The sequence below is a fragment of the Perca flavescens genome, chromosome 12 (assembly GCF_004354835.1).
Source record: "Perca flavescens isolate YP-PL-M2 chromosome 12, PFLA_1.0, whole genome shotgun sequence".
In the NCBI taxonomy this organism is placed as follows: domain Eukaryota; kingdom Metazoa; phylum Chordata; class Actinopteri; order Perciformes; family Percidae; genus Perca; species Perca flavescens.
In genome coordinates this window covers 22,264,611-22,291,141 of record NC_041342.1, presented here as the reverse complement: position 1 = coordinate 22,291,141, position 26,531 = coordinate 22,264,611, and the positions used below count along the sequence as shown (strand labels likewise).

Genomic DNA, 26,531 nt, shown 5'->3' with positions numbered 1-26,531 from the left:
TGTGGGAGTGGGAGGATCAAACAGCTCAGAGGCTGACAGGTAGCAGCAGTCTTGCAATGCAATACCTATCTCCACAGCAGAGACAAAAATGCAGTGGACTGCAGTAGCACAGTGTATGCTACAACCAAATCCATCACTCAACAACACAGTTAATCAATTAGGCTACCCTTTTAGACGTTAACCATCAGATTGCATGCAAATGCTGTACCTCAGCTATATTACCAATGTTAACTTGGCTAATCCCAGGCCATTTTTGAATTGATAAATCTAAAAAAATACACACATTTTGAAGTTGTGGTTGTTCTATGTTTATGAGGATGCACAGAGTGTGAGAAATAAAGAAGGGTTGTTCTAATGGCATCTGTGATCCCAGTCAACATTATTACGTGTGGTAACAAGAAAAGAAAAAAACAGTGCAACAAAAGATGTACTGAATATGCAGCTGCACACTTGCTGCTTTTGTACAACTAATTGAATGGTCCCAAATGCAATATGTCATGCTATGCCATCACCTCACATAGGAAAAGGCTGAGGTAGTAGAGCCACTTAAATGGGAACACTCACTAATCACAGCCAAATAAGGTACGTTGTAATACAAGATATACTAAATTTTGAAGGTCAGCACACATTTTTACTCAAGTGAATCCTCGATATTTCATAAATATTAAACAGCATGAATATGTTCAGGCTACCATCTTCTTTGGGAACATTGGAGAAAAAAATATGATTATGGATTATGTATACAGCAAAAAAAATCTGTGTAAAACACAGATGCAATGATGATGTAAGCTTGTTGTTGACTTTCCAGTCTGAATGACTGAGGATAGGGGGTGGGGTGTCATTAATCTATAGCTAGTGATGACCAGGCAAGCAAAAATGGGGTGTAGTGGGGGATGGGCGAGGACACTGTTGTTATGACTGGTGCTTGGCTGCGGGACAAACTTCCAGAGGCCTCGGCATTTTTTTCTAATCCATTTCATTGGTCGGTTTCAACGAGGAAATGTGGCTCCATTTTGCTGTGAACCTGTCAAACGGACCAGGAGCTAATATTTAATCAACGCTTGAGGGCAGCTTTCACCTTTTGCAAAACACGAGGTGTTTGGTGCTTTTGAAAAATAGGTTAGTCACCGATATAGCATTATATCCTAGTAATTGTTGGTAGAAATGTGAAATAACGACTATTGTTACATATGATATATTAGCTTGTATTCTTACACAAGTTACACATGCTACTTTGTCGTATTTCATCGAGGAGACGGTGAATACATTATACACTGCCGCCGTCCCGGGTTAATTGTTAAATTAAGCTTTAGCGATGGCGCTTTGAAATAACTAACAGTAGTTACAGTCAGCTAATTTTTGCATGTCCGGTCACTCCACTGTCTCGAATGTCTGAAGCCGTTGCTGGTTCTTACCGCCTGGCTTTAGCTAGTTTAAATATTATAACATATCGATAGTTAGCTAATACATGTGTATAGACGATCTTGCAATCGATTAAAGAGATAACATGGTCTGACTTGAACACAAGAGCTGAGGAAGATATCGTCAATTGAAAGGTTTTATCCAAGTAGGTACGTGACTGTAGCAACACTGTCTTTAGCATAGCATGCTAGTGTTAGCCACCTAGCAAGCGTGTTGGCAGGTTCAGAGTAATAGCAAGCAGGCGACCTGACTGTACTCGTCAGAAATGCTGTTTCAAAGAAGCTACCTTAGTTATTGTGGTCAATGGTTATATAAAATAACACACCGCTTATCCGTATAGCGTTAACTGCATTAGTTTGGTAGCTACGTTAACTGTTGGCAACCTGCATTAAATAAACGAAATGTTTGACCGCCTTGCCTGACTGGCATGTGTTGTGACCGTAACGATAAAGCCGCCGCCAATAAAAAACTAATATTAGCTTGCATGTTAGCAAGCTAGTGTGCTAACGTCCCGTAGCTCATGGCAGTGCAGATGGGGGACCGCGTTGAAATAAACGACTAATTTTAGTTGTTAATTATGTAAATAAGAAGACGCAAGTAACGTTAAATCGTGTTTACTTGACAATCCCGTTCTCATTTCCCCGGTAACATTAACGTTACATCCACCTAACGTTAGTGACCCATGACATGTGGGAAATTGTCAGCCTAGCATTACAGCAATGAGTTAAATTATTGTTAGACTTTGTAGATACAGTGTTGCAATAAATAGTTAAGCTTTCCGAACTACAGAAGTGGCATTTCATTTAGTCTCGTTTTACAGTAATAGCGTGCATATTGAGACATTCATCGGAATAAACTGGTTCTGGTGGCTATGCCTCAAACAGCATGTCGGTAACGTACACACTGTAGTTTGTTCAGCCCATTCATCGCCCCCGTGTGTGGGGGATGGGTAATGTATATCCGCAAGTAGTTGCCATGATATCTTGCTAATTAAGCCACCAGCAGATTAGCATGGTGACTTAATTTGCATGTATTAATTTATACGAAATCAATCTGACCTGAGGAGGGACAACTGAATCAGGGCTACAGTATAAGTTGGCGATTCAGTAACAGAATTGAGATGTTGCTTAATATTGTAAGAGGCAAGCATCTAAAATAGGTCTGTACCAAATCAAATTACCAATGACGTGTCCGTTTCATTTACTCTATTCAATACATAACCATACTTCCCATTTAATCACTATCTTTTACATCATGCATAGCACAAATATCCACATGCTGTTTTTACATTGCTGACCCAGTTTCTTTCATTGTTTGGTGACATGCCCCTTTGTTCAAAAACACTTTCCTCTGGTTGCCTTTTCACCCACTCACTGACAGCTGCTTCTAAAATGTCCTTTCTAGTTAACGTAATTTTGTCACTGCACCAATAGAAAAACCTTATCTTCTATAAATATTTGGCAGGGCCTATATGGTTCTTGTGCTGCTTAACCAATATTTAAACACAAATTAACACTAGCAAAAATTATTACTTAGGCATTACTTGGAAAGTCGGGGCAGATAATTAAACTACAGCACAAGGTGGGAGGTGGTCTCAAGTGTAAAAAGCATGCCAAGGAGACCATTGAATGGAATTCAGGATTTGTTGGCAAACTATTTATAGTAATACCATAATTAAAGATGTAGTTGTACATGTGTTTTGGCTGCAAGATATTTTACACTGGAGAAGCAGTGCTGTATATGATCCAGATGTGATGCCCACTACTGATGTTTCTTTCTTAAAATAATTCAGTAGTTGGAAAAGGTGAGTTAAATTTCTTTACTTTCTTTTTAGGGGCAGAGAGTTCTTGCTTAGGACAACGGAGCTATGATGTGCATCTGAGGACATCTTGATCACATGGGTAGTGTATTTTACTGTTTAATGTCTCACTTTTATTGTTTTTCACCTTACATGTTGAGATTTTGTTTTGCCTCTTTCTATGACTGCATGCTTATATTGCTGTCTGGAAGTTCACATTGCTTTAGCAAAGTGTCAGAAGTCATATAGAGAGGAAGGTAGCTGTAATTTAGCTTTGTTTCCAACCAGTAAGTATTATGACAAGTTTCCACTGTAGGGTATGGCTCTGCTCGACTTGACTCACTTTAGGTACTAGTACTTTTCTCTTTTTGTGTTCCACTGCGGATAGTACCCCCTCAGTGTAGGCGGGATTCTCAGCTGATCGCCATAGTGATGCTGTGTGAATCTGCCGTGAGATATTTTTCAACATGACAATTGCTAAATCCTTTTCCTTTCATCTGCAACCAAACGGAGAAACGTCTGTACTTTGCTGTCATTTTAAAAATCTTGGTTGAGTGAATACAATAATTGCGGCCACTATTGACTCTAGCTTGGCTATTTAAGAATTGTGGGTTTGTGCTGGATGCCCCGTGTGACCATTCTCTCTGGCCAGTCAGTGGTCTACAGTGTTTTAAACCAACTATCGGCTCAGCTCACTTGGAACCTTGACCGAAGTGGTACCAAAAACTAGTACTAGATATACTACTACTACTACTACTACTACTACTATTCACAACTTTTGCTAATGGAAAACCAAAAGAGGCTGAGTCGAGTCGTACCATGCAGTAGAAAAACGGCATTAGTCATGTCCGAAACAAAAGAGTCAGAGAGTTTTTCACTTTTTAAACCAAAAATAACTTAGTTGTTTACATAGCTGTTGCAGTTATTAAGAGCTTTAACAGGTTACCACTAGAACTGTTCACTTGCTTGTAAGTGTAAGTGGTCGTTGTGGCTTCGGTTGAGAGCGAGTGAACACTTGGTCATAATATATCCTACTAGAACAGGAATTGAGATGACCGACACATGTTTATTAAAGGTCACATAGCACTGGTGGTATTTCATCATCGTTTTGAGATCATAAAGATTGGTCTAAGTCATTGTATCAGTGGTGGTTCCGCTGAAAAATGTATGTACATTACTCAAGGTTTGGTGGCGTGTGGCAATGGTTTGGCATACATGGTTTTCTGTCGAAATTTGTGTCATATGGGAAACTGTTCAAACATGGATGTGCCACCATGGAAGTCGCAATTCTGAAACAATGACTTTGAACCAAATTACTGCTGGTTAAGAGTATGCAATAATGTGTTTTCTTAGAACATGTTAATGAATCACATAGGTGCTTTCAAAGAACACGTAGTCTATGTTTTATGTGACTCGGGCCCACAGTGTGTGGGTGTCTTGGGTGGACTTTTTATTTTTTTTATTTTGTTTTACACCTGCTGAACTATTTAGAAATACTGTATTTGGTGGGTGGTCAGGTTAACTCAAAGTCCATCAGTATGACTTGCTGAAAGTTTAATACATGTTTTAAGGTGGTGGCTGAAAGGGACACAGGAAAAACTGGGGAGAAGGCCAAGGTAAAATGTGGCATAGAAAACCAACCAGGGCAGTGATTTATAATTTGAAGACACTTGTGCTGCCAAATTTTGTTTTTTTAAGTAACTATATGTAACTTTTACATGTTTCTGAAAGCGTGTAATATTTCATAATCATTAAATAACCTGTAACAGCAAATGAGTTTTTGTTTTGGCCTACCATTTTCTTTTCCCCTTGTCCCCCTGTTCTCATGTAAAGCGCCCTTGGGTTTAATGAAATGTGCCATATTAATCTAAGTTATTATTACTTGCTTGTAGTGTACCATAACTACTCTGACCCTTACAGGACATGTAATAGAAAACAAAACACATTGAAGGAGAACTGGAAAAACACATTTTCTTCGAATCATGCTGTGTTTTGTTAGAAAGATTGTTGGAATTCATTGTTGGTGTCATCCTTTTAGCGCTTCAGTGCGAGGAACATTAGCCATCAGGACTTTTTGACCGCCTTGTTAGGGAAAGCTGAAAGGGTTCAACTAGATTCCAGGCCTCTTGGTTCAGTTGGTCTTGGACCTCAGCCTCTGGGATAGGGCAGGAGACATGTTGACTTTTTCAGTGGCTGGCATGATGGAAACAGTAGAGGTTTTGTCCCCTGTCCAGACCCCTTGTTTATTTCCACAGTCCCATTTAAACAGTGCGGGTTCTGCATAAATAAATATGGAGCCCGGATGCAAGCACTGTATGATCTGTTATTGCTGAGGTTTAAGCCCATCTATTCCAGACATTTTGGTTCACAACACCCTCCCTGCCTCATGAGGTCGGTGGGTAATTATTTCCAGTTGTAGGTTAATGAATGGAAACTGGTGCCCTGCCTAGAGCCAGGAGCCTTCTGTAGCCAACGAAAATGGAGAGGAACAAAACATTGTTATGTATCAAATGGCACATCACAGCTTGCGTTTGCTTACCTCTCTGTTTGGAAGTTGCAAGATCTGGTCAAGAAAGGTGGTGTTGTTTTAAACCTCTTCCTCTTCTCACTGTGTGTGCCAGTTTGGTAGTGAGCTACGTAGCTCACACGTGTGTGTGTGTGTGTGTGTGTGTGTGTGTGTGTGTGTGTGTGTGTGTGTGTGTGTGTGTGTGTGTGTGTGTGTGTGTGTGTGTGTGTGTGTGTGTGTGTGTGTGTGTGTGTGTGTGTGTGTGTGTGTGTGTGTGTGTGTGTGTGTGTGTGTGTGTGTGTGTGTGTGTGTGAGATCTTGGTGTTAACTAGGGCTGTCCCAAACAATTATTTTTTAAACGATTAATCTAGCGATTATTTTTTCAATTAGCGATTATTTTCCCATTGCTCAATTATTAACAATTTACACAAACAAATTTTCAATAAGGTTCAAATCTCTATTTATTAAAATTGTTTAACACTGCACTGTTCAAGTAAAATTAATTTGTAGTGCAACCTGAAGCCAGATGTAGGCTATCAATCCAACAACAAAATAAAGTCACTTTCAGGAGGAATACAAAAATAAAAACTTAAAGTAAACAGAGCAAGTGCAAAAAGAGTAGCCTGTATTTGCTTTTTTTAACAGTAGGCAAAATAATGAATAAGCTCTTGTTTAACATCCAAGCTCTTCTCCCTTTAATTTAACTTTAATTATTTGTATCTAAAGGCTGGTTAAGCACTGTAAGGAGGACAAGTTGGACAGTTTTTTTTTGTCTTGTTCCAGTGATGGGTACATCTGGGTGATGGCGTTGGATATGCAGTAGCATGTTAGATGTATTTCCACTCACATACCCAACAACTGCTGAACAACGCCAACACACAGTCCTCGTCTTATCCACCACTCTCTCACCTGTAGCCTACTACTGGAACTGACCCAAAGGCCGAAGTTTTCGAGTCTCAAAGTTTTGCCAAACTTACGACTTCGATCATGCTCGTCCTTTCGTGCTGCTATCTCTGACTCACTCACTGGACCGTCGACCTGGCAAAAAACTGCATGTAGGCGGAGGAGCTCGGCTAGCTTCAGAGCCAAGGCGGGGCTACAGTTTAGGTGCCCCTAGAACTTGCGTATCCAACAGTAGTTCCGCATTACATTAATTAATTTGCACGCAAGTTTTATGTATTTATTTTATTAAGTGACACGTCGATGCAAATTATTTGTGTCAACGCATTTACGTAGTCGATGACGTCGACGACGTCGACGAATTGTCCCAGCCCTAGTGTTAACTATCATCGCCCAACGCTCGAGTGATAGGGGATACTTTGAAGATGCTTCTAACACCTCCTTTCAACTCAGTTCTATAGACTGTAATACAAATAAACTCTTAATTAAGCAAGAGTCCCTGCTCTGTGGTTTGCTTTTTACAGGCTCCTATCCTGTGCTGACCCAATGGTTTAATCACCAGGACTAAAAATGAGCATAAGCAGTGATGAAGTCAATTTTCTGGTTTACAGATACCTGCAAGAGTCAGGTAAGTCTTGCTGTGAATTGCACTTGTTTTCCTACGTAAACCCCCCCCCAAAACATGTAACATAGCTGCTCTTGATTTTCTGCTATTGAACTTTGACTACACTCTGCTTTCCAAATTATCCACGCCTCCTCCAGGCTTCTCTCACTCAGCATTCACCTTTGGCATAGAGAGCCACATCAGCCAGTCTAACATCAATGGAGCCCTGGTGCCCCCTGCTGCCCTCATCTCCATCATCCAGAAGGGCCTGCAGTATGTGGAGGCTGAAGTCAGCATCAATGAGGTCAGGCTCCACCTTTAAACCGTCAACTACTAATTAGTGTAACCTTACAACATACGGGCAAGAAGAGGTGCCTTGTCAGCTTTATTTTGACTCAAGTATGTCTGTTGGTTTCTACGTTGTAGTGGATTTGGTGGATAATGTGAATAAATTGTGCTGTCTCTGTAGGACGGGACATTATTTGACGGGCGGCCCATTGAGTCGCTATCTCTGATTGATGCTGTGATGCCAGATGTAGTCCAAACCAGGCAGCAGGCCTACAGGGACAAGCTGGCCCAGCAACAGGCGGCAGGCAGTGGCAGCGGCACAGGGCCCCAGGGAAGCACCAAGAATGGAGAGGGCGCTGCCAACGGGGAGGAAAATGGATCCCACGCCTTAGCTAGTAAGCTAGCTCCTGGTTGTAAACAATCTCTGAATCAGCTCCTTAACAAACCGATGTGTCTTGTGCTTGGGCAAAAAAGAAAAAAAGGTCAATCAAATTCCAGAAATCTTTTATGTTCTTATGCAGGATGTTATTCCTACGTGAAATGCTTTAACATTATCAGATTTGTGTTATAAGATGCTTTGTAAGCTGTTTGGCATTCACACCATTATCTGGTCACTGTGTTTTTCTGTCCCCGCTCACTTGAATTTGCATCAAGGATGTACATTTTACTTTATGCTGCAGACAGTTAAATAAAAAGTCTAATGTTAAATAACACCACAGCAGAAAGAGGCCAAGTTGATACCTTTTTATATAATTCAAAAGACCTGAATTACAAAAAAGGCTGGGCTGTGTGGCCCTATTATATAGCAAAGTATATTTTGAATAATGAGCAGTAACGGATATCATGGTATATAATTTTTCCCTTCACAATTTCCATAGAAGGTGATTTGGATGGATGTAGTGTTAGACTGTAAGACACTTCTTATTGCATGGAGTTAAAGCTCACCCCCCCATGTTTGTATGTGTGTGATAATTGCCTTTCTCATGACAGCTGTAGTACAACAATTGGATTTAGTTTTGTGTAAACTGTCTGTGACTTGCTTGGTATTACATAAAGCTACTCTGGTGGTTTCCTTACACCAGCACATGCTTCCTCATGGTTTTGTCTTTCCTCTGTAGCACTGTCTCCATGTCTTTATTCACCTTTTCCTAGCACACAATTGTTTTGTTTGTTCTAGCTTAAAAAGGAGAAATGTGGTCTGGCTGTTTTTCCCTAAAAAGGGACTTTTTCACAGGGGCTTAGGGGTCGATAACTTGTATTTTGCACGGTGCCCACGTTATATGAACCTCTGCCATTGTTAAAATGGATGTGTGTTAATATGCTTTGCAAGTCTACCCAAATAAAGCTTTTGGGTGGGGAAGCACTGGCTCTTCATTTCAAAATGAATTGGCAATTTTACGAGATCACACATCTGGTTTATACTTCATTAATTTTGTATCTTCCTTGCCTTCAGAACAGTGGGACAGTAGCTAATGAATCCTGTGATGTAAACCTTTAGTTTAAGGTGTTGTTTCTCACTCCTTCCTATAGATCACCACTCAGAGATGATGGAGGTGGACAGGGATGTGGAGATCCCTCAGAGTAAAGCCATGGTGCTGAGGGGCCACGAATCCGAAGTTTTTATCTGTGCCTGGAACCCAGTAAATGACCTCCTCGCCTCCGGGTCAGTATCTCCACATCATTCATTCTCCATGGTTGTCACTGATCACACATCCACTACACTACTCCTACATTGCTCACGGTCGCTCTCCTCGCTTCACTACTAGGGGTGTCGCACAAGTTTTGTCACGATACAATATTATATTGATTCTTTGGACACGATACTTACTGATATCTTAAAGTCTGTCACGATACAATTTCGATTCAATTCAGGAGCCTGCGATCCATATGAGACAATAGCAAATGCCTATTTAACACAGTTACATTTATATCAACTCAAACTAAAATATGATTTGTCAGTTTTATAACTGAGCTCTTCCTGGCATTTAAATTAAAAACAAACTATTCTTTTTAATGAAAAGACTAAATATGAAGTGGGAATCTAAAATAAAGGGGCACCTTACAGACGATGCAATGCAATTTTAATTTGCATTGATAATTGGATCGTGGAACTTTGAATTGATATATTAATCCAGATCAATGTATCGCTACACCCCTATTCACCACTCAGGTACTGACATCACTCAACAGACCTGCCGTTCTCGTTCTCACTAATGCCTGATTTATGGTTCTGTTTCGAATCTACACTGAATCTGGCCTGCTCTGAATGACGCTACCCCATTGATGTATTAAGCGTGCCCCTCGTAACAATGTCCACAAAAGATGACCAGTGACCAGTCAGTCTGCTTAGGCAGTAGCGCGTTTGTCGTGTATGGTCCCGTGAGTATCGGAAGTGTAGAGGGTTTCAGAGCATGCAGACAGGTTGTACGAATTATATTATCTAACTTAATCACTAGTAATTATATTACACCCATCTTGAATGTCATCGTTTTAGAGGGCATACAAAATGTATTAATTTGATAAGAATTTGTATTTCTGTTATTTAATTTTCTAAAATATTGAGTTATTTTAAGTATTGCATAGTTTTGTTTGTTTTTCTTCTTATGCTCGTTAACTTTTTATGTTCAAGTTAAAAAATACACAACTCAAAATTTTTGTAGCTTATTTTCTGCATTTTCCTTGATAATCAAGTAAACTCATGATACCATTAAATCGCAATTGTAGTATTGTAAATCGCAATATAACTTTTTCTCCAAATCGTGCAGCCCTAGTTCACAATAATACCGGTATCATTTTTAATATGATTTAAAGAAAACATCGTGATGATGGCAATATTCCAACTTGTTGGCTCCACGGGGGAGGAATTGGATCCAAAAAGGGGAGCGACTTCAGTAGTGTGAAAGAGTGGGGAATTTTTTTGGGGGGGGGGACAACTTTAAGTCGTAATGATTTGAAAACTCACAACAGCAAGAGTTCTAATAAGTCCTTCTGGTCCGGTTTGTGACCAAGTGTGGGTTTACTTGTTTAGGCTAAACGGACTTACGTGAGTTAAAGCTAAATCTTTATCTTCTATTAATTTTTAAATCAGCATACTTTGTCTTATACAGGGAAAAATTGTGTGTGTGAGGAGAGTAAGTTTGTTTTCAGAAGTCCTTCCTCATTTATCACCACTAAACAAATCTTTGTTGAATAAAGTCATTGTTTTTTCAGTGTCATTATCCCTTTCCAAGATGAATGCACTCATGCAAAAGACTCTTACAATGTGGTGTTTGTTAAAGAGCAAAGCATGTTTCACATTATTACTGTAATTCTGGAAATGAGATGGATTTTCCAGTAACAACTAATGACTAAATACTTACTGTCAATAAAGTGCAGCAGATGACTAAGCAGTTATTAGTCAACCATGACTCCAGTAATAGATCAGTCGACTAAGAGGGGTTAGCCTGAGAATATGTTGGTTGTTGAGTACAGTCTTGTATTCTTAAACACCAATTTGGTGGGTTAATGGACTTGAAGTGCCACACGTCAAACTAAGAAGTTTGCAGCAGTCTCAGCATCTTTAGCAATCTGCACTATTTGTTTTTTGGCTTTAGCAAAACTGGACAGAAAGCATCAGGAGTAGGGTTGGGTTCTGTTAACACTGTGTGCCACTAAAAATCTATCCGTTTAAGTGTACACTATAATTAGAATATTTCACCGCTTTCCCTGCTGTCAGATAGCCCTTTCCTTCGGCACTACATTTTCTCAGTCGTAGAACTGCAAAAGATCTTCTTCTGTATTCTTAGTTTATAAAGGTATCCTCATGTCTTAACAGCATTTCGTCATTGCTGTCTTAATCACTCATTTTTATTTAATTGTATTTGTTTATTCTATTAACCACGGAGAGTGTGACCCAAACAGCTGATCTGCGGCGCAATACAGTTTGCGCACAGTTGTGATTATTCGTAGGAATATGGAAGTTCTATGGTTGAGAAAATGTTGTACGACAGGAAATGGCAATGTAAAGCAGTAAAAATATTCTAAATATAGTATAAACTTGCGGTAAACTGGTATTGTTTTTTAAGCTAAATACGTTAAAATAGCTGCAGCCTCTGTTCACAACAGTACATTGCTTAGCTTACGTGTTGGGACTCCCGTTTGCTTCTCCAGATTGGGGGGTGTGCCACCCACCATAAAAATCAGATCTATCCCTTTAAACTGTCTCCTGCCTAAATCAACAATTAAATGCTTATTTATAAAAGTATCCAAGCTAACAGAGGTGAGTATTCAACTTGGTACATATACTTTATATTCAACAGTCCTTCTCCTGAGCACGAGCACATCTCTCAAAATGAAATGAAAATGTAGAAAAATGCAATAACATCTGGCACAGTCCTGTAAATTAAGAGGGGCGTTAAAGTTAATGAGTTTTGTGCTTGTAAAACTTCTTTCTCCCTTTTCCTCAACAGATGATGTGAAAAGGTTTGATAGGGATTTAAAAAGATTTCGGATTTGATACTGGGTTCAGGTTCGATAAAATGCTTTCAAACCCCAACCCTACTCAAGAGCAACGATGGTCAGTTTAATACCATTTTCAGTACTGATTATAAGAGTCCAAGCCATGTTACGTACCTAATGTTAGATTGTCTGTCTGTGCGTGGTGTGGGTGTGTGGTTGTTTGGTGTGTATTGATTCGGGCAGGTCTGGGGACTCGACAGCACGGATCTGGAACCTGAGTGAGAACAGCACAGGCGGGTCCACCCAGCTGGTTCTGAGGCACTGCATACGGGAAGGGGGCCAGGACGTACCCAGCAACAAAGACGTCACCTCACTAGACTGGAATGTAAGTGTGTGTATAGTTGAACAGTATGATTGTGTGGGTCTGTTTCGCTGAGTGCAGTTTTTAGTGTTCTAATCTAGGTGCGTGCGTGCGTGTGTGAGTGTGTGTGCCCACTATTTCTGCTAAAGGCATTCCTTCCAATCAGATATATGGGGGCGAGTCACTCCCATGGGAGAAAAGGCTTTTTATGCTGCTCAGCTGCAAACTATATTTTCCCCCTAAGTAGTACAAGTCAGTGCACAACGCCAAATCAGCACTAATATTTTTTAACTACTTACTTCTTAATGTGAGTCTCATTAAGAGTGAAATATACCTGTAAAATCGGGCCTTATTCTGCCCGAATCAGAATATGCAAATGAAGCTGAGAAAGGTTGAAAGCAACTGACTTCAAACTAATGAGAATCATCGCTGTCTTTCTTTCAGAGCGAGGGAACGTTGCTAGCAACAGGCTCATATGATGGCTTTGCTAGAATATGGACAAAAGACGGTAAGACCATAGCTTTGCAAGGATGCATGGATGATGAAATGTTTTTGCTCTCTTTCTAAGCTGAGTTGGGTTTTTTGTATTTTCAGGTAACCTGGCCAGTACTTTGGGTCAGCATAAAGGCCCTATATTTGCACTTAAGTGGAATAAGAAAGGAAACTTCATCCTCAGTGCTGGTGTAGACAAGGTAAGGCACATTGATTTAAGCTTTGGATTTTAGAGCTGAAGTTTGATAAATGCTTTTTTTGGTGGCCTTGTGAGCACTGCAGCTTGTTGCTTATTCAGAGTGCTAACACTTTAAAGCTACCTTAAATTGTGACAAATTTCCCATGGAACCACGATGAAGAGGGATTGGGGAGGGGGGGTACTGCATCAGGGTCAGAGTGTGCTGCTCACACTTACCAAATGTTATGGATTGACAGGTGACAAAGGTGCACCTCCACCAAAAACTAGATAGACAGGCTCACGTCCGGTCCCAAGATGACGACAATGTATAGACGTTCAACATTGCCATCTAGTGTACAGAAGTATAATGACAGACAGTGTCACCTTCAGCATACATTTACATGCTTAAGTGCTGAGGTCTTGGAGGCATAAAAAGGTGGCGTGTGTGAGATATATTCCCTGTATATCCTCCTTCACATTATACAGGTCAACTTAGTGTGACTTGCAGCATTTTTTAAATAAGAATAACACCTTTTTTATATTTTATGTGATGTTTTTATTGATTTCCTAATATAAAGATACTTGTTTAGTATAAATAATGAAAATGTCCCCCTTCACACAGACCACAATTATTTGGGACGCCCATACAGGAGAGGCGAAACAACAATTTCCTTTCCACTCGGGTGAGTTACACGAGTTGGATTGTTCCACATGACTTTCCATGCAAGAGTCTTCCTGTTTTTAGACGGAAGTTAACTTCTGTTGAACTTTAGGGAGACCATAGTGATAATACATTTTAATATTATTAAAGTACTTTCACACATTGTGCTCTGCATTTTGACATTATTTGGTTCATTGGAGTGTGACAGTGACATCTGCCCTTAGAGTATTGTTATAGTGAATTATCAGATCTAATATGGCAGTAAGAAATCTATTGTCAGACCATGATATTCATGTCATCTTTTTTTTTTTTTTTTTTTTCCTCGTGCTCCATCTACACTGCTGCAGCGGCTCTAAGATCTGTCTCTGCTTCCCAACAGCACCTGCTCTGGACGTAGACTGGCAGAGCAACAACACGTTTGCCTCCTGCAGCACAGACATGTGCATCCATGTGTGTAAGCTGGGTCAGGACAGACCTGTCAAGACCTTCCAGGGACACACGGTGAGACGGAGCGCTACTTTCTCACAGGGAGGGGAATGGAAACCCCCCTGCTGGCCAAATACACTCTTGTCCTTAAAGCATTGTAGGATAGCTAATATAACTTCTGGCACTGACTTGCTGTAGCTTCTGATGAAAGTTATTAATGCCCCTAAGGGGCTTTTGGTGTAAAATTGGCAATAAACAAATCCATGTATTAAGTGCATCATTTCTATTGTTTACCATGTACGTCAGTCAAATATGCTGTTTTTTTGTTTTGTTTTCCAACTGTCATCTTACTCACTGTAGAATGAGGTGAACGCCATCAAGTGGGATCCCACTGGCAGCTTGCTGGCCTCCTGCTCAGATGACATGACACTGAAGGTCAGTCCACATGACATGCAGATGTTGTGCATGTCACTTTATGGCTAAGATGAGAACAAAAATGGTCCTTAATTAGACAAGTTGCTGTCTGAATGTGTTGATGAACATTGTAATAAAAGCCATGTCAACATCTGGTTTCTTCTTCTCTGGCATAGATCTGGAGTATGAAGCAGGACTCGTGTGTCCATGACCTCCAGGCCCACAGTAAAGAAATCTACACCATCAAGTGGAGCCCCACAGGCCCCGGGACCAATAACCCTAGCGCCAACCTCATGCTGGCCAGGTGAGACCACAAAGCAGCACCTGAACATCATAAGCAACAATCATATTATACAGGGTAGTTTTGTATTTATAGAGGTAAGATGACACAAATACTGTGCATGGAATCCTATGTTCTTTAATCAGCAGTTTCTTTCTAATTAATTATATATATTCTTACAATTATGAGAGGAGGACATTAAGATAATCTAGAAAAATCTGTGTTGCTGAATTTTTGATAATTATAACCTTTATTCAGGGAGGGCCATTGAGAGCAAGCTCACTTTTCCGATTACACCCTGATTACAGCACAAATAAAAGGAAATAAAACAATCTCAAAGAAATTACAGTACATATAAATAATCTGAAAATAATAATACAATAAATTAATAATAATATAATAAAACAATACCCAAATTACAATATGTAAATAAAACAAAAACAAGTGAAAATCACTGGTGTAATTGAATAAGAGGGCTGTTAAAAACAAGAGCAGTCCATACGCAACACATTTTCAAGCATCATCTTGAACGTCCCAGTGGAAACGAGTTCTAATTTGAGAGAATCCTGAAGCCAGTTCCATCTGTCAGGAGCATAAAAGTCAAAAGCACTCTTCCCTAATTTACAATTGATGCGTGGCGTGATAAGTCTAATGTGTGTCTTTGAGCATGTCTGATATGCTGTGTTAGTGAAATTTAGCAGCAAAGACAGATGCAGGTTAATCCTGCCACATAAAGCCTTGTAAATAAACATTAAACAATGATGCTCTCTCCGGGTGGTGAGAGAGGACCAGCCCTTTTTTTTTTTTTATACAATGATGGATGAGAAACCCGTCACCAGTAATAAAACGCAGAGCGCTGTGATCAAGCGGCTTCAATGTAGCAGATGTAGCATGCATTTAAAGAATGTTCCCATAATCGAAAAATAGGCACTATGAGTGATTGCACCTCAGTTTTCCTACAAAAAATCGAAAAACAAGACTTATTTCGGTAAAGAAAACCAATTGTTCTCCTCAGTTTTTTTGGTTTGATGTTCCCCATGGGTCTGAAATGAGAGTTTATTGTCAAGCCAAATGCCGAGGTATTAATATGAATCTACAATTTCAATTTACCCGCCATGAAGTGTATTGAATACTTGGACAGGTGTCCAAGCCAGGGGACCTAGAGAACGTAATCCATTTGACTTCAGGATTCAAGACACAGTGTTTCCTTTAGGATTTTTTTTAAGCAGTCATTTAGATATTGAGCCATTACATTGAAAATCTTTTAGATAACACAAGCCTATGATTTACTGTAGCCATCCTAACAACACACTACCTGAACGCCTTTTTCTAGTCTCCCATTTCACTCAAAAGAGCAAAAGGTCACGTCATGAGATTGATAACAGTTAGCTAGCTAGCCTGTTTATGTTTCTTGCAATGTTAGCCTAAGTTATTTATTTCTTACCTTGATTTTGGTGTCTGCGTTTCAAAGCCATCAGGGGGTGCATTATGTCAGCAGGATAATTTAAAAGGCAACTGCGACTACATTGTGCGTCTGCCCTATTTCTGATAATGTGGCAGCAGAAATGTGTCCGTGGCGGGCCGCCACTACAAAATCAACATAGAGGAAACATTGAGACAAGCTTATGGCTGATAAGAGACAGATGAAATTCATTAAAAGCATACTGCAGGCTTGCAGAAGCTGAAGCTGGAGTAGGGCCAGATAACTTGTACAAGTTCACTGTCACCTGCCTCAGTTGCACTCAGATGTTTTTAGCTATTGGCTGGCTGTGAGTCACCACGCTGCCAGCTTTAAGGTTTTTCAGATGCACCTGTGAAACCGCCACCACTGTGGCTTAACTGACCCTGAGGAAATAACACCGGGTCAAGCAGATTAGAGTGGGGTTTTTCCACCTAAACAATCCTTACGTGCCTGAGCAGAATTGACAAAAGCAATCCACAGTATATTACTGAAAGACAGTATCTCTGTCTCAAATTAAATGGCCTTCCAAGATATTTCAGATTGGGAGACAGTTGATACATAAAGTGGAAAACAAAATATTAATGCATAGACCAGTGATTAATTAGATTGTTTCCTTTTAATGAGAGCTGTCCAGTTGACTACCTGTATCTCATGGGTGTCATACATGGCAGTTCATTTTATTGCAACACAATTCTTGGATACTCTTTTTGTTCACTCTCTCCAGCGCATCATTTGACTCCACGGTGCGTCTGTGGGACGTGGAGCGCGGGGTGTGTATCCACACACTGACCCGCCACCAGGAGCCCGTCTACAGCGTGGCCTTCAGCCCCGATGGTAGGCACCTCGCCAGTGGCTCCTTCGACAAGTGTGTCCACATCTGGAACACTCAGGTCTGGTATAATACTTTCAAATTCTAATCACATGCACACTAATAAACATTATACTATAGGTGGCATAATTACATAGAATGAAGATGTTGCCTATCTTGCTAATATTGTGTGTGTTTCTTCAGACGGGTGCTTTAGTCCACAGCTACCGGGGGACAGGAGGGATCTTCGAGGTGTGCTGGAACGCCACAGGGGACAAAGTAGGAGCTAGCGCGTCAGATGGATCGGTGAGTTGTTCTGTCTTAGCGCTCCGTCACACACATCATAATCACTACTTAAAGTAGCAGCTACTCACACACACTTCGGCCTCTATGTACAACTTCCACACCAGACTACTGAACCAGGAAGTTTGTTGCTATAAAGGGCATGTGGATCCGGTGTGGAGATTGTAAACTAATGCAGGCAATAGTGTTTTTGGGGGTGGCAAATAGGACTGAGCAATATATCGATGTTATATTGATATCATGGTATGAGACTAGATATCGTAGATATTACGATTTTGGTAATATGACATAAGTGTTGTGTTTTCCTGGTTTTACTGTTATTTGCCTTTACCCACTTAGTCATTATATCAAAATTACTGATGATTGTTTATCACAAATCTCATTGTGTACGTTTTTTGTGAAAGCACCAATTGTCAACCAATATTGAGGTATTTGATCAAAAGTATTGTGATGTTTGATTTTATTCGCCCAGCCCTAGTGGCGAACGAGGCTGTGCAGCAATTCTGACTAGATTGAATGACCAACATTTGAACACAGCTGTGGTCACTGTGGGAACTTAAACAACAGACAGTTTCAAACTTCAGCCTCAAAATCTGAATGAAAATGTAATGTGACAGTTGATGTTGCACACAAGTAGATAGAGCCATTATTGTCTGAAAAATGAGTTACTGCTCACTAAATGAAACCTCTATAGGTTGTAAATAACTAACCGCCTATGTATTGGAGTTTTATTCTAAAAATAAGTAATAACATTAACTAATATTAATGCTAATAATCAAATGCACTCATATTGTGGGGCTATCTTTGTTATGTTATTGCTTTTGTAATGACTAAGCATATCAAGCTCTAAGAAAGGTTTCCAAGCTGGTGCAAGCCAAATACTGGGGGGGGGGAATCGATTCACGTATATACCAAGATTTATTTCTTTTTTTGCCAATTTTTATAATTTCTTGTTTTCCCCAGAATTTTTTTTTTTTTTTTTTTTTTTACCAATAATTTATCTAAATATTTTCTGTTTATACGTTACCCCCGGCAGCAACTACATCATATCCGTTTCCATCAAAACAGAGCGAAAGCAGGAATTGCAGAAAATACGTTATGTACTTCTTTACGAATGAAATAAATGTCAGACTGACTGACTGTCATGACGTGCATTCTTTTTAGAAAACAGTTAGTTTTTAGAAATGTCTCATGATATATTGTCATGAAGTGTAGGGCCCGAGCACTGACAGCGGCGAAGGCCCTATTGATACTGAAGGAATTATTATTCCTTCTCTTTCTTTCTTTCTTTCACATATGTAGCATGTCAAGAAGTATAAAAAACGTCATTGGAGCCATACCCTAAACCCAACAGGAAGTCCGCCATTTTGAAAAGTTCGAAATTAGTGCGATTTTGGCCATTTCCACATGTCGTATTTTAACAAACTCCTCCTAGAGATTTCATCCGATCAAGTTCAAATTCAGTCTGTTCCATCTTAAGACATTAAAGATGAAAAGTTATTAAAAGAAAAACTTTTCGTCATAGGGCATGGCCATGGCGGGGCGGCCATTTTGTGCATTTCGCCATAGAAACAGAAAGTGGGTGTAACTTCAGTGTACATCGTCCAATTGGCTCAAAACTTTTCAGGATTCATAAGACTCTAACTCTGAGGACATTTACTGGACAAAAGATTTCATCTTCATATCCAATCAGTTCAATGTGCCGTTTCAGGTTTGCTATGGATGTGACTAAAGTGCGGATTTTATTTTTGAAAGCTGGCGGGCAACGTTTGCACTGAAATGAAAGATTTTTCCCATCCTCACCGACCTTGTCATAAACTTGTTTAAATGATCATACGAAGCCTCCTTGCTGCTTTGTCGCCTCCATGCTGCTGTCGCCGACATGCTGCTTTTTGTTTTTATGAAGCATGCGGCGGTGCGACACTGGTGGCTGGTGTTATATACGGTCTATGGTGTTGCCAGATTGGTGTTTTTTCCGCTACATATTAAGGCCTGTTTACGGTGTGTTTTAGCCGGGTTTTCGCCTGGAAGGCTCTATAGAAATCTGGCACCCTGTTGAACGAAGTTAAACTGAGAGAGCATGCCGTTCACAGACACCAGAATGAACGAGTTCACAGTAACGTTCATCAGGCAGTAATACAGTACATTCAGTTCACGTTCGTCCAAAATATGAACGAGTTCATGAACTATCGTTCAATGAACGCATTCAGGCACAACACTGTCCGTCTCGCCTGTGACTCGCACAATCCAAACCGTGTGTGCGCAGCTGGTGTAGCCAGTTAAAACATACATTCCGCGTCACATACGTTAACGGTTCGCATATGTTACGCTTTCAATGTAGCCATGTCGCGTAACCTTGCCTCTATTTTCAACTTTTACTTACTATTGCTAAATAGTTGTATGATGTGTAAATCGATGTTGATTTTATTTATTCTGCAACACACCTCCCTCACTGCAATTCATCCGGTACTTTTTTGGGTACCGACCGATTCACGTTAAATCAAACGGTGCCAAATTTCGGTACCTGTAAGTGCAAGCTTATCCGTCCTCTCTACATGTTGATAGAGAGCGGGGCTCCACTCTGATACACACGCGCAGAGGTGCGAAAGGAACAAAATAACATTGCCTCGGTAGTTTGTTTGATGTTAAGTCACAGTGAGTCATGGCAATGCCGGTTAAGCGGTTGCAAGTTTGGTTCAAAACTCCACGCAGACAGCATTCACTGCAATATAATATAATACCGAGCCAAAAGCAGGGTAAATGCTAGATCAGATCTGTTAGACGTGTCAACGTATTTAGGTTTAGGCATGAGGAGTGGGGATTGGTTAGGGTATGGATAACAGGGTAAGCCAATCAGAGGCAGAATAAGGCAAAAATAAGGCCGGCCACGATGCACGTCCTGTGACGTCGACGCTTCTAGCGGATCCGATCTAACATCTACCCAAAAGCAGTCGCAAGTGTGGTTACACTTCCACTTAGACAGACAGGCAGTGTTCTCTATGCCCTTTTGACTGACTGACAGGCTGGAGATTGTAAGGCAAGGCAACTTTATTTCTATAGCACATTTCAGCAATAAGGCAATTCAAAGTGCTTTACATAAAACATTAAAGAGCAATTAAAGACAAAATAAAAACAGGCTAAAATAGAATAAGATACCAATACAAGAATAAAAGTTTTGTCCCTGTTTGTCACTGTGCCTGAGGAGAGACTGCTGTACTTGTGCTGTTGTTTATTTGGTTGCCATGACTTTGTGAGTGATGATGTCCTGTCGCTGTTCTAGTTGCTCACCCTCTAAGGGGAGAGAGAGTGGATGACTGTTCACTTGAGTTTAGTGGAGCAGACAGCTTTGCAGAGTCGAGTAATTACAAGCAGTGGCGACAACAATTTAGTAATTGCAGACCGCCGCTAAGAAATGTATATTGTACCCTTTAAGTTATTGATGAGTAATGAAACATCTTTCCTGCCTGTGCCAGTAAAAGGCCTTACGTGGCAGAAACTGAAACTCTTCCGGCGCAGGAAGTAGAATTGTGTCTTTCTGACCGACTTACTGACTGACGGTCTTCTTTCCTGTTTTTCCAGGTTTGCGTATTAGACCTGAGGAAATGACACTCATCTTGGGGAGCCATGGACCGACTACGAATGTGTACATAGCCAAAATGACTGACTGTCCCTGCCTGTCCGCCACACTGCTGTAGTCCCATCAGATGCCATGGCCCGCAATTACAGCCAAATGGAGTGCTTTCTCCCTTCGTCATATGTATGTACCCACAAGGACCACACCTTCGCCACATACAGTTCTTATGCACATGCGTCAGACATACATCAGGTCTGTATGGACACCTGTGCTGCTCTCACAGACCTGCAGGAGGAAACATTTCTCTGTTGTCACACAGTACAAACTTGTTGGACCCATCACATGCAAACCAAAACACCAGGATTCTTCTCGCTTTCCTCTTTTTATCCTTTGTACCAGAATTCTGAAGATTTTTAGTTCTCTGTTGGTGTGTGCATATTGCATATGTCAGCATTTGGTGTCCTGTGGACATTGTTGTTTTAAATTTGGATTTTACTGATATCTGCAGGTTTTATATTACATGTGGGGTGGGAGAGAAGAGGGGCGGCGGGTTGAGTTATTTGTCTTTTACAATGGGTGTTGAAAGCTCCACGTTGGAAGATCCATTCATCCACGTCTTGGCAGTCTTTAAGGTTAAAAATGCAGAAGTATAGCTTAGAAAATGAAAATGTTTTTTTAATTGTGTCACATCTATTTTTATTATCCCATAGGTTTGGTCCATTTTTTTTTTAACAAAGCATAAAGCGGTGAATCAGAGACTGAACTGTCCTTTTGTTTTTGCAACTTTTATCCTCAGAAATGGTATTCAGGTGTTCACAATACATCAGGTTAATACAGAGCTCTAAAGAATTCAAAACCTCTAGGCTGAAAGATAATCTTTGTAGCTGTTAAACACCATCTCGATCTCGTTCTAACAGTGTGCTGGGCAGAAAGACATCAACGGCGTTGTGCAGTCAGCTTCCAAGTTTCCGTCACTGAGCTCGTCCCCGATCTGTGTCTCAAGCTTACGAATAGCAGCGGCTGTGCCCTTGTGTCAGTAGTGAGGTAACATGGCACAGAAATAGGTTGCTTTCTGGCGTCGTGCAGCTCTTGGATCTGAGAGAGAGAGAGAGAGATACAGGAAAACAGGCCCACAACTGCTCGCATCCATCTGATGGGAACAATTGATAGTCCTTATTATGCTCGTTTCCTCAATTAAAGGCTTTTTGCTTACCAATGCTGAATGATAATCAGACTAGCCCATTCTAATTGTGTTCCTATTTCCCCTGCTTGGTCATTAGACATCAGGACATCCTCTGGAGTGTCCCTTCCTTGCTGGAGTTCATATCACACCCTGTCCATTTGAGCAGTTGTTTGCAGCGTTCAGTGGGCTTAAAAACGTCCTAACTTTCACTCTGTTACATATGCAGCTTTCATGTCCAGCAAGTACACACTACAGTCCCTGCTTTGGTTTGTCGTCGTCCAGCATTAACAAACACACACACACACACACACACACACACACACACACATTCTAGAGACAGGCTGCGTTCAGGCCTATGCACGCTCTTCTTTGTAGTGTTCAGAGTTGGCATTTATAGGCAAGTATTGCTTGTTGTTTATATCTGTACTATCACAGGGGACTTTTCTATATGCCACTCGTACGCTAAGGGTGGATTTTAAAGTTACTTTTTGAAGATGCTTTAAGTCCAGTATGTGATGTTCTTCATCAGAGGTTAGTAACCATGAGGAATTTTTTTTTTTTTATTATTATTTTTTATAAAATACCATTAAACAGTCGTAGAGAAATTAAAAAAAAAAGAGCAGCCCTTTCGTTTTCTGAACTTTAGACAAAAAATGGAGAAACCGAGAGGTGTTCATTCAAGCCATTGTAGACCCACATCTTAAAGATGAATCAGAATTGGTGCAGAAAGTGTGCAGTGGGTAAAATAAGGGTATATAGTGTCCCATCTGCCTCATCTGGGTATATCAAAGCTAAACCAAGCCAACTTCATGGCATTCCAGAGCTCATCTTGCATCCATAATTACACACACACACACACACACACACACACACACACACACACACACATCGTCGGACATTTCAGAGGTTTTGCTCAGAATGATTTAAAACATTTTGTACTCAAGCTAAAGACTATTTTGAAGTTTGCTTTAATACAGTCAGCAGTGGTTGGCCTGTACCACAAAGACACTATTTCAAATGATGTCTCTGACAGTGGAATGGTATTTTATAATGTTTTGTTTTTAGATGATAAGCTTTTTACACTGAATTCAAGTGTTTGCTATCTTGTGTTCCTACCGAAAGTACTAACGTTAATTCTATCTTTGCTATGTTGGAGAGCCCTTGAAGGTTTTGTACTTCTCAAAATTTTTGTAATTCTGATTTATTTGTAGCTACTTAACACAAAATGAACAAAAAAATATAAAATCTGGATTTAATTGTCAATGTATTATAACACAGAACATGTAAATACCAATTTGCAGATTTCTTTTTGTTGTGTTGTCTTTGCCCTCACCTATGTTGTACTCTCTTTCTCTCTCACTCACATGGTTGCAGCCCGCAGCCTTCTGATCTGACTGTTGTAATATCACTCAGATTTCAAGGTCTAGAATAAAATCTATTTTGATAATATTAACGTGTTTGCTTTTAATTTCCACGCTGCGGCACTATCACTGTTTTTGTTTATTGAAGGTAATACATGTCTTTATGTAAGGGAAGTATACACCAATATACACTGTGTGATATGTCAACAGAAGGACAAGACTATTTGTAGTCTTTACAAGGATAATTGCCATGAAATTTTGTAGACAATAATGTTTGTACGAGGATTAAGCCCATTTGCTTTGGTTATCCCCTGTTAATCTAGCAACACCATGAGTTTTACATTTATTTTCGAGTTAAATGTTTTGCCAATTATATGATTGATCGCAATGAAATTTGGTCCTGAAATTCCCCTTCAGGATGAATTGTTACAACATTGGTGATCCTTTCACTTTGGATGTCGCGCCATCACCAGGTCAATTGACAAATGTTAGCATGCTTACAAGCTAAACTAAGATGGTGAACATTATACCCGTTAGCATGTCAGTGTGTGCTTGTTAGCATCCTAATCTTAGCATTTAGCTTAAAAAGCACCGCTGTGCCTAAGGTCAGCCTCGCAAAGCTGCTGGCATGGCTGTAGGCTCTTTAGTCCTGTTGAAATTATGTATAAGAGGAAGAACCACCTCCTCTGCTGTTATACCAACAAATTCAATAGAATAAAGGTGCTTTCACGGTCGCAGCATTTTCGAATGTCATTTAAGGGGCTTTCGCACCAGAAAGTCCGGACCAAGGTTTCATAACCGCAACTACTAACTCTTAATAACTCCACTTACATCATGTTAATATTGCATTGACGTAGACAATTAATAAATCCAAAACTATTTGTGAAAAAAAACAGTAATTATCAACTGAAAGCAAGTTCTGCAAGCATTAGTGTATTTCTGTAAGAAAGTGTGCACACAAGCTTAACATACCTCTTTTTTTACACTTTCCTTGATCCCATGATGCGTTAGTCATGTGCTCAGCAGGACCTGACTGTCATGTACTGTAGTCTCCTACATTTGTGACCTCCTGACAAGCATTTCTTCTAATCAGGTCACTCAGTATATTTTTAGATATTAATCTACTGTAGCAGTCAGTTGCCAAACTCTCAGGTGAAATTCTGGGCAGCTACATTGAATAAGGTTTGACTGTCTAGAGGCTGCTTGTTTGTCTCAGTCTGCACTGAATGGACATTTTCATACACTATTGAGCTACCGCAGTTTTTTTTATATACACACTGACAAAATCTATAACCACATTAAGGCATGAAAATACCCTAACTGGGTTGACTAATTAGTCACGTAATGGTCAACATAAGTGTAGTGGTAAATGTCAGTCTGTATAAAGCCGTAAACATCACACAGTGAACCAGATGCGAAGGATGTTTATTTAAAGGAGACCTATATATGTATCTATATGTACTCAATGTCAGATGTTTATCTTAAATGTGGCTAAAGCTTCAACTAATGCTGTAAACGAATGTAGAAGTAATCCCTGTAAGCAAAAACCTTTAGATTTCAGACCGTTCAGAACGCTCCACTTCCAACTGTTTTTTCTTCTTCTCAAGCTTTCATCAACTCGTGCCGGATTTCTTTACATGCTCATCTGATCCAGGTACAGTACTGCGGTGTTAACATCTGCTACATGTAGCTAAATGGTAATGTCAAAGTAAAGCCGTAATCTTAGGTGCAGACGTTAATTTCGGATCACATTCCTGCTAGAACATGTTCGATTGTGTAGTTTTTTGTTGTAGAAGCTTTTATTGGTGGAAAGAGCTGCTATATTTCGTTACAGTTGTTCCCCCGGCTGCAATGACGGACGGTACAGAGCTTAAGGAACAGAGCATCTCATACACAGGGTTCATACGTTTTGAAAAAAACTGGAAAAGGCCTGGAAAGGTTTTGGAAACAAAAAGACTCAGAAAGTTTTGGAAAAGTCATGGAATTCTTTTTAACACAGCATAATAATGTGTCATTAATAAATGTATTTTCACATCGTTTTAACCTCTCATCTATTCGGGGAGCAATATTATGAATCCCACTATGAACCACATAAATTGTCATTCATTTTATAGTTAAACCTCTGAGGGTAAACTTTAAGACAGATTTTTATTCTTATTGTATAATGTCGACTGACATTTTCAGGAACACACAGTCATGGAAATTTGCCGAAAAAGTCATGGAAAAGTATTGGTTAAAATGCGTATGAACCCTGCATACATAGGGTGAACCAAAGACTAAAAATAATTGACGTAGCAACAGTGACATCACCCATTGGTTTGTGGACTACCATTTTGAAGCCTCGAGGTTGGCAATTTGACCGTCAACATCTTTTTTTTGTATCGGTACGTGACGATTTTTGGACGAAAGGGTGGAGCTGGGTTGGATGATGCGGCCAAGCCCGTCTCTTCTATGGTTTTAATGGCACTGCGCTAATCTAAACCATAAAGGTGGAAAGTTGTTGATTTTCAAGCGGCTAAAGTCATCTGGTGGAGTTTTACCGGCGATAAACACAGACCTCTGGGTACTGGCACCATTCATCTGCATGTACGGCAGTATACAGAAAATCTGCAAACTTTCCATTAATTCACCAGTTAACGCTAGCGCTAGCTTGGTTTGCTAGGTGCTACCGAACGCTGAACAAGACATTTTAAGGTGACCAAAATGTTCCAATTAATTTGATGAAGTGTTAAAACACACAGTGAGACAGTCAGGCTTTATGGGTCTCCTTTAAACCAACAGCTACAGTACATGGCTGACAGTGGTGGGAAAAGCATCATTTTGAGGTGACAAAAATGTCTCGAATTAACATAATTAAAGGTTCTCTAAGCGATGTCACACATTTTTTTAGGCTACAACATTTTTTGTCACCTACAGCAAACCTCTCCTCACTATCCGCGAGCTGCAAGTACAAACAAGCTGTATCAGCATTCTTCCCATGCAACAGTGTGGAAATGTCACCGCAGATAGGAGACACCTCAACCGGTGTCTCCTATCGGTGTCTCATATGTTTTTTTCAGTCAAATGAGATCTT

At 40.1% G+C, this 26,531-nt stretch overlaps 1 protein-coding gene across 3 annotated transcripts; it reads left to right on the top strand.

Annotated features, from left to right (window-relative positions):
* The first annotated feature begins 903 nt into the window (after positions 1 to 903).
* tbl1xr1b (TBL1X/Y related 1b) lies at positions 904 to 23,546 on the top strand. Of its 3 annotated transcripts, none has more exons than XM_028592966.1 (16): positions 904 to 1,119; positions 3,257 to 3,323; positions 7,151 to 7,254; positions 7,389 to 7,534; positions 7,700 to 7,913; positions 9,049 to 9,181; positions 12,199 to 12,340; positions 12,761 to 12,824; positions 12,911 to 13,008; positions 13,609 to 13,669; positions 14,027 to 14,148; positions 14,434 to 14,508; positions 14,664 to 14,791; positions 16,954 to 17,119; positions 17,242 to 17,343; positions 20,920 to 23,546. In XM_028592966.1, exons 3-16 carry the CDS (start codon positions 7,197 to 7,199, stop codon positions 20,944 to 20,946), a joined length of 1,536 nt encoding a protein of 511 aa, XP_028448767.1. In that variant the 5' UTR covers positions 904 to 1,119; positions 3,257 to 3,323; positions 7,151 to 7,196; the 3' UTR covers positions 20,947 to 23,546. The 3 variants fall into 3 exon arrangements, with proteins under 3 accessions (XP_028448767.1, XP_028448766.1, XP_028448765.1); XM_028592965.1 differs by lacking the exon at positions 904 to 1,119 and adding an exon at positions 1,357 to 1,567; XM_028592964.1 differs by lacking the exon at positions 904 to 1,119 and adding an exon at positions 1,357 to 1,571.
* Positions 23,547 to 26,531: the final 2,985 nt, after the last annotated feature.

Bases quoted from the DNA above. Each gene is read 5' to 3' on its own strand.
- tbl1xr1b (XM_028592966.1), top strand. From the start codon at position 7,197: ATGAGCATAAGCAGTGATGAAGTCAATTTTCTGGTTTACAGATACCTG. The intron at 12,341-12,760 runs GTAAGTGTGTGT...TCTTTCTTTCAG, and splicing joins TCACCTCACTAGACTGGAAT to AGCGAGGGAACGTTGCTAGC. The intron at 17,120-17,241 runs GTCTGGTATAAT...GTGTTTCTTCAG, and splicing joins TCCACATCTGGAACACTCAG to ACGGGTGCTTTAGTCCACAG.